Below are 14,851 nucleotides of genomic sequence, written 5' to 3' on the forward strand. Positions count from 1 at the left end.
GACGCATCCAACATGGCAGGCGAGTGCGCTGACCACTAAGCCAAAAGCCCAGGCTAGCAGCTTTAGCTGCTGGCGCACCTTCTTGAGGGCATCGGGAGGGAGGTTTGTGCACCGCTCACAACGGACACGCGTGCACCTGTTACAAACAGTTGTCCATCAATGTAATCCAATTTCAAGCACACTCTCGTTTGACAATTTACAGTTTGAATGGGACTTTGAGCGACTTTGAGCTGTTGTAGGTTCATGCGTGTGGTTTCTTTATAAAAAGAAATGAGACAACTTTACTAACAATAACTCAAGTGCTAATATACAAGGACTTCTCTAAAACACAATATAAACAGACACTTAAGACACTGATTAGCGTAATCGCTAACTAGGTTAGCGCTCCGTGCTAAGTAATAACGTCTCATCAACAAAAAATACAAACAACACAATTGCCTTAATTTACCAACCTCTGACGGAAGCATATTGGCTTTAACAACACACATGACTCAAGAAAATCTCTCACGTAAATACTATTGATTCGGCAACTACACCTGACTGGAGCGGTGAACTCTCTCTCTCTCTCTCTCTAATCACTGGCGCGCAGCCTCACATTACACATAAACACTCAAATGTGACTGCTCATAGCTGCAGGCAAAAATAGATAATACAATTTGTTGGCAACAATCCATTGACTTTCCTAATGAACAATTTAAATGTCTAAGTTAAAAAAAAAAAAAAAAAAACGGGAGTGGGAGTAATTTTGATTGGAGATTCCTTGTGATGGTGCCCCCTGTCGGCTTGCGCCCATATGAAGCGAAATCGCTGCTCAACATGTAGTTGCGCCACTGAAAATATATAACCTTTTAAGGGGCAATATTAATTAGTTTTGATTTATATTATGTCCAGTGTGTTCTAATTTAAAGTTGTTATGAAATACAACCAAAGTGACTTTAAAATAATAGCAGTCAAATCCATTTTTTGACATGGTCACCAATTCATAGCACCTTTAAATCATCACATTGTGTTGCAAAAGATGTTTTTAGTTCACAGTTATCAGTATCTAAAATCAGGGCAAAGTACAAATTACATAGGAACTACCCTAGGAAGTGCACCTTTTGTATATATTTCCACATTAACAAACCTTTACAGTAGGTGCAAGATTTTGTGCTTTAGTAAATAAGGCCTTGGGTTAAATTAAAAGGCAAGCAAGGATATGTGACTTTTATTCCAGCTGTGTGTGGCAAAAAAGATTAACTAATTTTTGATCTCCTATGCTAAATTCTGCGATTAAATGACATGAGCACTTGGTATATTTACAGCTCTGCCTATATGTGTTCACAGGTAAAGCCGAGTATATACACATGGGTGAAGAGGTTGATGGGGTGGATATGAGAGCTGAGGTTGGCCTACTGAGTCGTAACATCCTAGTACGCGGTGAGATGGAGCCCAGCTGTTATGGAAATGAAGCCTGCAAATTCTTTGACTTTGATACCTTTGGAGGACATTTGAAGGTACATTATCCTCACCAACAGTTATACTGAAGAGATAATTGTTGTGTATAAAGACTTATTTAAAATTTATAGACACATCTGTCTCAAACCGACTGACTTGGCCATAACCAGTCGAATTGCGTCGGGTTTGACAAACAAGTTTTCTCGAGTCATCAAAATTAGAATCACCAGTGAACACTGTTGCAACATCATAGCTAGGTTAATCCATAATGCCTATGGATTTACACAAAAACATATGTTTACAGGTTTGAGTACAAGTGAGACCCATCCAGCCAGCAGTACACTGCAAAAACACACCTCCTTAAAACTAGTTTAATTTTTTTATTTTATTTATTTATTATTAATTTTTCATTGTAAATCTACTCATAAGTGAAATTATCTGCCAGTGCTTCAAGTACATTTTACTCACTTAGATTTCTTAAACAAGAAAAATAGCTAGCTGAAAATAAGCGTAACACTTATTTTAAGCAATACATTTGTACATTTCATTTTAAAAATTAAAAAAGCTTGTTAGTCAGAAGTGTTCTTAATTCAAGAACAGGTATTGGTCAAAAGTATGGAATCAACACATTATTTGAAAGCATTTTTTTTCTTGATTTAGGTGATAAATGACCATCTTTTTGATGTATGGGTTTAATAAGAACAAATAGTCATATTTACTTAAAGTAAGTGGAATCTGACGCAATAATTTGTTAACTAGTCTTTAACACTCAAAACAAGATGGAGAAAATTATTTGACTAGATTAAAGAAAATCAATCTGATTAAGACGCTAGAAATTTGCAGTGTATTCACAGAATACAAAATATTCATATTTTGTACAGATCGTACAAAAAATAGTCCGGCAGAACGAAATGAATTACGGCAGTTTGGTGTGACATTGTTTTGGCCCCATGGGTATTTTGAACAATGATCTGCATTTTGAATTTATTATGAATGAACGGCTATGTTAGATCTGTTAATATATATATATATTTTATTGGCATGCTAAGACAGGACCACTGACTTGTGCTAGCTTAGTCACTCCGGAGCCCTGAAACTAATGCATGCACTGCTGGTAAAAAGTATGGGCACCCCTGCTTTTCTGTCAGTTAATGCTCAATTTCTCCCAGAAAATGATTGCAATTACAAATGCTTTGTTAGTAATATCTCTATTTATTTTACTTGCAATGAAAAAACACAAAGTGGTATGGAAAACTAAATTAAATAATTATTTTACACAAAATTCCAAAAATGGGCCGGAGAAAAGTATTGGCATTCTTTGAAAAATCATGTGATGCTTCTTTAATTTGTGTAATTAACAGCACCTGTTCCTTGCCTTTGGCACATAACAGGTGGTGGCAATAACTAAATCACGCTTGCAGCCAAATAAAATGGATTAAAGTTGACTCAACCTCTGTCCTGTGTCCTTGTGTGTACCACATTGAGCATGGAGAAAATAAAGAAGACCAAAGAACTGTCTGAGGACTTGAGAAGCAAAATTGTGAGGAAGCATGGGCAATATCAAGGCTCAAGTCCATCTTCAAAGACCTGAATGTTCCTGTGTCTACCGTGTGCAGTGTCATCAAAAAGTGTATAGCCCATGGCACTGTTCCTAACCTTGATAGGTGTGGATGGGAAAAAAAAAATTGATGAGAGATTTTAACAAAAGATTGTGTGGATGGTGGACAAAGAACCTCGACTAACATCCAAACAAGTTGAAGCTGTCCTGCAGTCCGAGGTTACAACAGTGTCAACCCGTACTATCCGGTGGCGTCTGAATGAAAAGGGACTCTATGCTACGATACCCTGGAAGACCCAACCTCTGACCTAGGGACATAAAAGAACCAGACTGGAGTTTGCCAAAACGTACCTGAGAAAGCCAAAAACAATTAAGAAGAATGTTCTCTGGTCAGTTGAGACAAAAGTAGAGCTTTTGGGAAAAGGCATCAACATAGAGTTTACAAGGAAAAAAAAAAACGAGGCCTTCGAAGAAAAGAACACGGTCCCCACGGTTAAACATGGCGGAGGTTCCCTGATGTTTTGGGGTTGCTTTGCTGCCTCTGGCACTGGACTGCTTGACCGTGTGCATGGCATTATGAAGTCTGAAGACGACCAACAAATTTTGCAGCATAATGTAGGGCCCAGTGTGAGAAAGCTGGGTCTCCATCAGAGGTCACGGGTCTTCCAGCAGGACAATGACCCAAAACACACTTCAAAAAGCACTAGAAAATGGTTTGAGAGAAAGCACTTGAGACTTCTAAAGTGGCCAGCAATGAGTCCAGACCTGAATCCCATAGACCTCTGTGGAGAGATCTGAAAATGGCAGTTTGAAGAAGGCACCTTTCAAATCTCAGAGACCTGGAGCAGTTGGCCAAAGGAGAATGGTCTAAAATTCCAGCAGAGCATTGTAAGAAACTCATTGATGGATACCGGAAGCGGTTGTTCCCAGTTATTTTGTTTAATGTTTGTGCTACCAAGTATTAGGCTGAGCGTGCCAATACTTTTGTCTTGCCCATTTTTGGAGTTTTGTGTAAAATGATAATGATTTTTTTTTTTTTTCCATTCCCTATTTGGTGATTTTTCATTGCAAGCAAAATAAATGTAGATATTACTACCAAAGCATTTGTAATTGCCATCATTTTCTGGAAGAAATTGAGCATTATCTGACAGAATCGCAGGGGTGCCAATACTTTTGGCCAGCAAGGTAACGAACCAACTGCATGAAATTTGCTGACATGAACTCCACCTTCATCAAGACTAATGTCTAAAATTCTAAATTTCCGCTTTAGGAACACAGTAGAAAAGTGCCTTCAAGTCACTGTCCCAAGGTTGAACAATCATACCTTTTATTCAATAGCGTCACATTCCACCCTGTCCTGTCCACTGTTAAACACGATGAATGTGTAGACTGCACTTTTGGCAACACACAAAACCAGAAAAGCCTATGGAAATTAGAGCGAAGCACTGGAAAATAAAGTCCACACTTGACATTTATGCTTTTAACGTTTTAAAGGTCCCATCTCTACAAATATCTGCAGAGTTCTTCCATTTTTTAAAAAGCTGTGTTAAGTGAGGTGAAATGCGTGTGTTGTTTTTTTTTTCATTGATTACATTTGATGCAGTTTATTGGCACAGTGGTTCGGGTCATTTTTTCCCACTTGTCTAACAAAGCTCTTCTGGCTGCATTCCGTTTTCATTCTGTTAGTATCCCCCTAGAATATTTACACATCGTGACGGTTCTTAGCTATCAATCTGTCTTTATATTTGTCTTTTAAAACTCTACCTCATTCATCATTGTATACTGTCTAATGGCTTTATTTTATTTTATAATTTTATTGTATGTTATTTATTTACGTATGTATGGCATGAATTCATTGTGCAACGCACTGGACTGGAGCTACTGTATTTTCCCAACTATAGGGCGCATCATATTAAAAGGCGCAGGCTTGTTTTGGGTGATATTTTTGTATTTAGCACATACACAAGGAGCACAAGGATTGGATTCATGAAAATCATACGCTAGCACGCGCGCTAGCATACGCGCTAGCATAGACATGTTTATTATTTATTTATTTATTTTAAGGCAACGGAAGTAAAACTGAGTTCAATTGTACTTTGTTAAAGAATTTAACGTTAAATAATTTAACACTAACACTAATTTAGTACTTCCATGAATCTTAATCAGTCCACAAATCCATCAAAGTCCTCATCTTCTGTATCCGAATTGGACAGCTGGGCTATGTCCCCATCAAACACAGCAGCTCAACTTTTCTTTAGGCAGGGTCTTCCTCCTAAAAACAATCATACAGTGGTATGAAAAAGTATCTGAACCTTTTGGAATTTCTCACATTTCTGCATAAAATGTGATCTGATCTTTGTCAAAATCAAACAGATGTAAAAACAGTGTCTGCTTTAACTAGAACCACCCAAACATTTACACGTTTTCATATTTTAATGAGGATAGCATGCAAACAATGACAGAAGAGGCAAAAATAAGTAAGTGAACCCTCTGTCTAAGGAGACTTAAAGAGCAATTGAAACCACTTTTTACCAAACAGGTGTGTGCCCAAACACTGATGAGTGGTTTAAAGCTGCCCTGCCCACTATAAAACACACACCTCGTAAGAATTGTCCTGATAAGAAGCATTGTCTGAAGTGATGCGTGTGTGTGATCATGGCTTGGTCAAAACAGCTGCCGGAAGACCTGCTGTCAAGGATTGTTGATTTGTATAAAGCTGAGAAAGGATGCAAAACCATCTCTAAAAGTCTGGATGTTCATCAATCGACAGTCAGAGAAGTTGTCTACAAATGGAGAGAGTTTGGCATTGTTGCTTCTCTCCCAAGGAGTGCCCTTCCACCAAAGATGACGCCAAGAGTTCAGTCCAGAATACTCAGAGAGGTAAAAAAGAACCCTCAAGTGTCTGCTAAAGACTTAGAGGAAATCACTAGCACAGCCCAATATTTCTGTGCACACATCAACTATATGTAAAACTATGGCCAAGAATGGTGTTCATGGGAGAACTCCACGGAGGTAGCCACTGCTCTCTAAAAAAAACATTATTGCTCATTTAATATTCGCAAAAAGGCTCTTGGACACTCCACAGGAGTTTTGGCAAATATTTTGTGGACTGATGAAACCAAAGTTGAATTGTTTGGGAGTAACACACAACGTCATGTGTAGAGGAAAAATGGAACAGCTCACAAACATCAACGCTTCATCCCCACCGTGACGCATGGTGGAAGGAGCATCATGATTTGGGGCTGTTTTGCTACCTCAGGGCCTGGACAACTTGTAATCATTAATGGAAGAATGAAATCAAAAGTTTATCAGAATGTTTTGCAGGAAAACCTGAGGCTGTCTGTCAGACAATTGAAGCTTAAAGAGCATATGACACCAGAAAAAAAGTCTTAAATGGCATTATCATGTGAATTAGAATCATATTTTGAGACGATTCGACTAAATACAACAATTTAGCAAAGCGCAGATGACGAGAAATTAGTCTTTTAATCTGCCGGTTAGCCACGCCTACCATTATAGGGCTTTAGCGTCCCCAACAGGTGGATGACGTCAGCGGTAGACTGGGCTCATCGGTTTTACTATTCAGCCCATTGAGGGGGAATTGTTCAGAACGAGGAAAACGAGACGAAGAGAGCTGCAAAATGTCATTGTTTCAGTCTCTCTACTCCCAATATTTTTACAGGATATTCTTTTTATCCAAGTATTTTTCCCCAATAGCTATATAAATGGCTTGAGAAGGACCAGTCAGCCCGTCGAGGGGGAACTATTCACAATGAGGAAAACGCGACGAAGAGAGCGGCAAAATGTCATTGTTTCTGTCTCTTCAATATTTTTACAGGATATTCTTTTTACCCAAGTACTTTCCCCAATTGCTAAATAAATGGCATGGTCATGACAAATAACAATCTTGTGCTAAATGGAATATAAAATAATAAAAATCCATTTATTCAAGACGACATGGCAAAATTACTCCATAATGGTCAAAACAGTCGACTTCACCTTTACTGTCACACCTCCCAAACGATATTTTATGACACCTAAATCGGACATATGTAATTTCCCTTCCCCGGCTTCGGAGAATGTAAACAGACCAGAAGGAGTGACAGCTAGCCGACATGCTAACCCGAACCGAGGGATGTTTCAAAGTCTTCGAAGTGGAAAATCACACATAACTAGCCTGGATTATTTGACATGACCACCCGGTTGTCGAGTTTCTTTGCGGATCGGTAAACCGCCCGGCGGAAAGCAATTTACAGTTCGTTCCCTGGAGGAGGGTGGCTGGAGTTGTTGTGCAGCTAACGTGCTAACAGCTAACTGCTAATGACCATGAGGATAGCTTTTTACATGCCTATCAATGATCAAACGTAAGTAGTCCTTTATTTAAATGAATTTTATAGTGTTTACTTTGTAATCACTGTATTCGTATTTGACATAATACAAAACAAGATGTTTACTCACTTCCTTGTAAGTCCAATGGTCCCACAGTAAATATCCATGGTGAATGGGAACCTTTTGAAACTCCAAAAAGGCGCATACGCCTCTCCCGCACACAGAATGTTTTTTTCTGCAGCCGTTTGGCTGGCGTGATGCAAAAAATAAAAGTATTAATCCGCAAAATCAGCTGAATCCTTCGTCTTCATACACAACAGTACAATGTATAGTGAAGAGAACGTCTTCTACCGTACACGTCACAGCGCCCTCCTCCTCAATGCAAGACCGAAGCCGGAAGTCACTCATTTTAATGGCGCGGGATTCAAAAAACTAAATAAATATAGCGATCGCTTCCACACACATCCAAGCGGTCCATATCATTCAGGGGCATAAAATACCGCGTGTATTATGAAATAAACATGCTTTTTCGTGTCACAGGCACTTTAACACAGATGTAAATCAACTTCAGAATGGTTTCAGAAGAACAAAATACACGTTCTGGAGTGGCCACGTCAAAGTCCACACTTGAACCCCATTGATATGCTGTGGCATGACCTAAAGACAGCGATTCATGCCAGACATCCCAGGAATCTGACTGAACTACAACAGTTTTGTTGAGAAGAATGGGCAAAGATTCGTCCTGATTGATGTGCCAGACTGATCTGAAGCTACAGGAAGCGTCTGGTTGAAGTTATTGCTGCCAAAGGGGGGCCACAAAATATTAAATGTGTTGGTTTACTTACATATTTTCCCCTTCTGTCATTGTTTGCATACTATCCTCATTAAAATATGAAAACCTGGTGCAGTTTCTTTTTGTTTCACGTTGGTGGTAGCCTTGAGTTTGAACTGAGCTTCATAAGCATGTTTCTTCGCAGTAGACAGGAGCGCTGGATGTCATTCACAGCAGTGGGTGCTGACGAACTTTTTTAGAGCTTCCTATCGGAAAACAGTCGTTTCGGTCCAAATTTGTCATGCTCGCGCGCTTTCTCCATACAATGCATGCACAACGGCAGTACGCACGAACCCTGGATAGTTTATGTACTACTACTAGGCTACTACAAAGACAGTGTGTGTTGAAGGTTTTGTATTGGAAATAAAAGTGCCTCTGTATTATAACGCAAATTTGTGCGGCTACACGACAAAAAGACACACAAACACATTTGAAAACTAAAAGGTCCAATGAACCTCCGTTAAAACCCCCTTTTCACAACACTAAAATATTGGAAATAAAAGTGCCTTTGTATTATAACGCAAATATGTGCGGCTACACGGCACAAAGACACACAAACACATTTGAAAACTAAAAGGTCCAATGAACCTCCGTTAAAACCCCCTTTTCACAAATTAAAATATATTGCACATGAATATCCAAAAGCGCTCTGCACGGCGGCAGCTTAATAGCAACAAAAAAATAATAATATGGCTACAATGCAAACATGTCCATAGACTTCATAGCCTATTGACATGACACGGGAAACGGGGCCGATTCCTAGGGGGCCTATTTTCAAAAATTTCTAATTCAAATATTTCCAAAACCAAAGCTGCTACTGACCTAATAACATAACAGGCACATATCTTAGCCATATATGAGTCTCCATGAGCAGCGGCATCAACAATTTCAAAGTCGTTACCTTATAAAATCCTGATAAAAATTTTTCTATATCAGTATAACACAACTTAAAATGGCTATACAAGTCTCAGATTTTTCACCAGACGCACAAAAATCACCAAATGCAGAGAAAATCACCTATAGTTTCAGGATCAATAGCAATATTTAACATATCGTATAAGTTTTTCACATGGTTTTGACCAACATAGCAACTTTTTTTTTTTAATTTACTGCAAGTTTTCAACAGCTAATAAATCACTCAATTTAACATCAGAAACTTAATACCTGAGGAAAACATGCAGAATAAATCATAAATTATATGTAAATAGATAATTAATGAATTCTATATACAATCACAGCTTATTATAGAATAGAATATCCCTTTATTATCATTATACACTATATACTGTTAGCAAATGAGGCTAGTGGCCGCCTGGCGTGAAAGGAGCTTTTCTGGCGAAAATTCTTGTGAATAAATTCTTGAATGCCCGAATTCTTCATAGATAAGGACGTAAAACAGTCTCGATTCTTGGTTAAAAGTAAACTATGAGGCTAGTCATTTACGAAAATTAGCCGCCTCCATGTGTAAACAAAGAACAAAATTCCTGCGAATAAATGCTTAAATCACGCATGCATGGTACAAAAAATATAATATTTACCTTGAATCCTCGAACAAATCACTCCTGAGTCAATCCTTCCTGTTTGTTTGCAGTACAACTTTCGTAGTTAAATCCAATCGAAAATAAATCCAAGCTTGGATCCGACATGAGCGCGTGCAGTCTTCGGCTATTACGAAATGAAGCTCGGCCCCCTCGAATAAAGCGTCGCGCGAAGAATGACGAAGTGACACGTCAATACTGATGATGTCTATGACATGTCTTACCTCTTTGAAGACAGCAAAGGTAGATAAAAATAGCATCATAATCTTCTTTATTTTCGACCTCGAATTGAATTTTAGAAAATGTTGCTGTTTTTGTAAAGAAAAAAATCATGAATTCGTTTTTGCGACATGTTAACGCCTCCTCTGTCAACAGTTAACCATTCCAATAGCGCCCTATTAAACGTGACCCGGTAGCAAGCAAGGTGTCGGGTGGCTACTCTATTCTTTCGATATGTTTTCTTTCTTTCTTTCTTTCTTTCTTTCTTTCTTTCTTTCTTTCTTTCTTTCTTTCTTTCTTTCTTTCTTTCTTTCTTTCTTTCTTTCTTTCTTTCTTTCTTTCTTTCTTTCTTTCTTTCTTTCTTTCTTTCTTTCTTTCTTTTTAAAAATCTACCACAACACTTTTTTCCCTCCCCAACACCAGGGGTTGCTGCAGCACCCTCAGCATCCCATTGGCAGTAGTTGCCATACTTAAGGGGGCCAATTGCTTGCCTGGTACACCAGACTCCCCGCTGTTCCAGCTATAGAGTCTGGGGACCGTTCAGCGGATCAAATTCCCAGGACGGAGCAAGCCACAGCAAACAGACAGCGGAGTGGACCAATCAGCGACGGGCGGACGTGCCGTTGATAAAGTGACAAACTAGCGCGAGAGATTAAACATATGAGGAGAGTGGAGAACGGAGAAGTTTATTCAACATGGCTAGCGCGAGACAGGCTGTTGGTTTTAGCGACTCGGTATGTTTTTGGTCATTTAAAACTGAATTTACCGCGGATTGGAAAATATTCTCGGCTCTCCCATTCGCCATCTGTGTTGTTTTGGAGACGACTTCCAACGCACAAGAGTGACGTTGCTCATTAAGAAGACGTCATGCAAATAAACGAATCTGATTGAACGGATGATTTCGTTCGGGCTCGAGAGGCCAATAAGGAGATGGGTCCCAGACTCTTCTCACAGTGGTTGAAAAATACATGGAAAATAGTCTGGAGGTGCCAGGCAAGCCAATTGCCAAACCCATGTTGTTCAGCCTAACGCACACACTTGAATGTTACAGCTACTATCACACGCAACCTTCTCCCTTTAAGGTTCTAATGCGGCTTTCACTTGCGACTGCCTTTTCTAAAATTTCTCAGTCAGACAGACACTCAATAATAGGCACACCGTCCATTTTGGAGATAAAGTTTTAGTTTTAGGTGTGCCTTACGGTTATTACTTTTAATCTCCTTGTAGTATGTATAATGACAAATAATGTAAATTGTATTCTATTCTGAAACCTTGCTTTGTAGTAATCATCCCCTCTTTTCTTGTAAGAGTCACTGATCATCTCTGCTGCCATTAGGTGGAGCGAGGTTTCAAAGCCGCACATATATCTGGTGTGGAGCTCCAGAACATGGGCCAACAAACAATGGGACATTATCCAGTCCACTTTCATATGAATGGGGAAGTGGATGAGATGGGAGGCTACAATCCCCCCACCTATGTCAGCGATCTCTCAATCCACCACTCATTCTCTCGCTGCGTTACCATCCACAGCACCAATGGACTTCTGGTGAGTTCAGCTCTTGTATAACAATATACTGTACAGTAAATAGTCCTGCACATCACAAATTTATTAGACCAGCATCTAGGGCAGTGGTTCTTAACCTTGCTGAAGGTACCGAACCCCCATGAGTTTCACACGTGCATTAACCGAACACTTTGGAATGGCGTACCGCAAGCAACACATCACTTTTGCTCGTTAATATTCATGACGTTAGCAATTGTGGCGAGGCAGGTCAACCTCCCGTTTGTCCCTAATAGTAAATGCATGGAAATAGTGTACGAACGAGATGTTTACTGAGCTAAACCTACCAATTCTGTCCGAAAATGATGTCCCTGGAGCCATATTCACTGGTAAATATGTGGAAGAACATACAAATGTTCAGTTAAAGAGATGGCTTGAGTGTCCAGGGTTAAAAAAGAGCCGACCTGATCCAGAGTTAGCTTTTTTATCGACACCTTTTTCTTGTATGCATTGCTATACGCCACTGGCAATGACATTTTCCTGTTTAAAAAATCTATCCTTTACCGCCATATGCCCTGTCTTTCTTATTAATTATATCCTCTTGTTTTACATCTCTGACCGTTCTTGGGGGCAGTTTCCATTGCTATTATTGTGTAGCAATTGCAAATGCTACTCAGTGACAGCCAACGAACACTTTAAATTTTTTCATTAATAACAAATCTTAATTCTATAATTTATTCACACTTCCCCCTTGTTTTTTACAACAGAAAAGGTAACAGTGGCAGTCAGATACCATTTTAATTTTTTTCAGGTCGTTCATTGTCAGACAGAAGCAGCACGGCAAAACGCCAAGCTAAAAAACAAGTAAAAATATCAAAATGGCTTACCTCTTCGTCCACTGAAGGACCATTGCCCCCAACAAAATGTTTACTGCATATGAAATGGATTCACCTTGCTGGCGTTAAACTGGTCTTTTGGACGTCCGCCCAAGTTGATCCATTCTTCACATTTTTTCCTCCGAGTTTTTGGTTTCGGGAAACGTATGAAGAAAACATCCTTCATATGTCGTAATGTCTCGAGTCGTTTTTACAAGTTCCATAGCAGCAGTGTTTGATCGACACGTTGTTTTTTGAAAGATTACCGGAGAAAACAAGCAGAAATAACATGGTTCGTATGCGAGGGCGTGTCTATAATAATCCACCTCAGCGTTACGACGGCAACGTCATGGTCCAAAAATAGCATTAGTGCGGTACGCTATTAGAAAATTCTTTTTTTTTTTTTAACTTCAGAATCGATATATCGGAGCTAGCCAGCTAAAACCTAAGTGAATTTCTATTCAAATTTCTTCTAATTTAAACAGCATGTTTTTAAACAGGTCAAAATTCATGTTTTTATCTTTATGTCTGAAGCATAATCAGACCACTAAACCAAGACTGGCCCAATGTGCCTATCTTAGAATTTTTCATTCAAATTTGGAGAAATATATCTTATATTGTTCAAAATGTAACCTGTAAAATGTGTGGGGGTTTTTTTTGTCAACGCAGTGTACGTTACCCGTAGGTCAGTTGTACTTCCTCATACCAAGTGAGAGTCAAACTTCCACTGAGCAAACCAGCTTCTCCTCCCATCAGATAGATGACTAGCAGCTGAAAGAACCAGAATAAAGCCTGTATATTGGGGAGTAACCAGTCCAAATCCTGATCTTAAACTACACTTTCCATAGATTTAGTCTGCGTCCAAAAATAGAGCCCTGAGTGTCTTAAACTTCCCTCAGACTAGTCTCTTAGACTGACTCGCCGAACCCCTGGGATTCGATTGAACCCAGGTTAAGAACCACTGGTCTAAGGTTTATACGTATCACAGATGCTTGCAAAAAGCACAGCTTTGGTTATATCCAAAATGTATATTTACTTAGGATGCGCCAAAATGAAAATTACTAACCGAAAACCAAACACCGAAATAAATTGTAATACCTTTTAATTCTTAATTAGTAAATATTTGGCTTGTCATTTTATGAATTTTGCCCAATTTGTTGTGTGGGCTCTTTATTTCAATAAATCTATCAAACCTCTAATTGAATTATTATTAAATCACTTCTTGCATACAACTCAGAGTGCTTTATATGAGAAATACGTATTTACTTTTGTACAATTTGCTGACTCCACAAACTACACCACCACGAAGTTCCTTCCTCCTTCACCTCTCCATCACCCGTCTTATCCCACAGTGGGGAAAACATGTATTCTACCATGGAATTAAAATGATCATCTCCAGTTTTCCGTGGTGTATCAGTGCCGAGTAAAACTCAGAGAGAGGTTGAAATCTGCACTTTTGAGTAAGGTTCATGGCAGCACTTTATGTAAAATCATTTATTTTCCACGTAGCTTTACAGACGCCACGTGATTGAACAAGGCGACGTGATCATAGGACTTGCGACAGCAAGCTTTTGTGTGGTCTTTTGCTACATTATTACATTTGATTAGTATTTTTGAGTCATGCCTTTAGTGTGGTCCAAAGTAGCAAACTAAGAGTAGTGTTTCTTCTTGACAAATCTACTTAAGTAAAAGTAAAAAGTACAGTGTATCACAAAGTGAGTACACCCCTCGCATTTCTGCAGATACAGTATTCAAGTATATCTTTTAATGGGAGAAAACTGACAAAATGACACTTTGACACAATGAAAAACAGTCTGTGTGCAGCTTATATAATAGAGTTCATTTATTTTCCCCTAAAAATAACTCAAAATATAGCCAAAAATATCTAAACCCCCGGCAACAAAAGTGAGTACGCCCCATAGAAACTACATACATCCCTAAATGTCCAAATTGAGTATATATCTGAAAGTATTTTCATTTGACTTCAACCAGTTGTTTAATGTCTGACCGCTTGTGTTGCCTCATGATTCACGAAAAATATGCTTTGCTTTAGAATTTTAATACATCCCAGGCTTTAATGCATCGCGATGCATTGCCGAATCGAACCAAATCAAATCGTGGCCCTCTGAATCGAATCGAATCGTGGCCCTCCGAATCATAATCGAATCGTGAGGGCAGTGCCGATGCACACCTCAAGCGGCCGCTAATTTCCTTACAGACTAGCCTCATAGTTCACAATATTTACATAAAATAAATGCTACCCGTATGCTTTTTTTTTTTTGTTGCTTTTAACCAGAATTGAGAATGTTTTATGACCATATCTATAATGACTTCAGGGATTTAAGCATTTATTCACAAGAATTTTCACTGGAAAAGCTCTGTTTACATGTGGCAGCCGCTACTTTCCTTACAGACTAGCCTCGTAGTTTGCAACATTTACATGAAATAAATGCTAACTGCACGTTTTTTTTTTTTTTTTTTTTTGCTTTTAATCAAGAATCGAGACTGCACAACCATTTTTTAAAATAATACTTCGAAAAAATATATTTGTAACTACTAAAA

At 38.8% G+C, this 14,851-nt stretch overlaps 1 protein-coding gene across 1 annotated transcript in view; it reads left to right on the top strand.

Moving 5' to 3' along the window:
- The window catches only part of cemip (cell migration inducing hyaluronidase 1), a 293,578-nt gene that overhangs the window by 202,420 nt on the left and 76,307 nt on the right, over window positions 1–14,851 (top strand). Inside the window, exons 12-13 of the mRNA XM_057839754.1 lie at window positions 1,327–1,496; window positions 11,250–11,459. Coding sequence (XP_057695737.1) covers window positions 1,327–1,496; window positions 11,250–11,459 — 380 coding nt within the window. The remainder of the gene's footprint in view (window positions 1–1,326; window positions 1,497–11,249; window positions 11,460–14,851) is intronic.

The sequence above is a fragment of the Corythoichthys intestinalis genome, chromosome 1, assembly GCF_030265065.1.
Source record: "Corythoichthys intestinalis isolate RoL2023-P3 chromosome 1, ASM3026506v1, whole genome shotgun sequence".
Lineage (NCBI taxonomy): Eukaryota > Metazoa > Chordata > Actinopteri > Syngnathiformes > Syngnathidae > Corythoichthys > Corythoichthys intestinalis.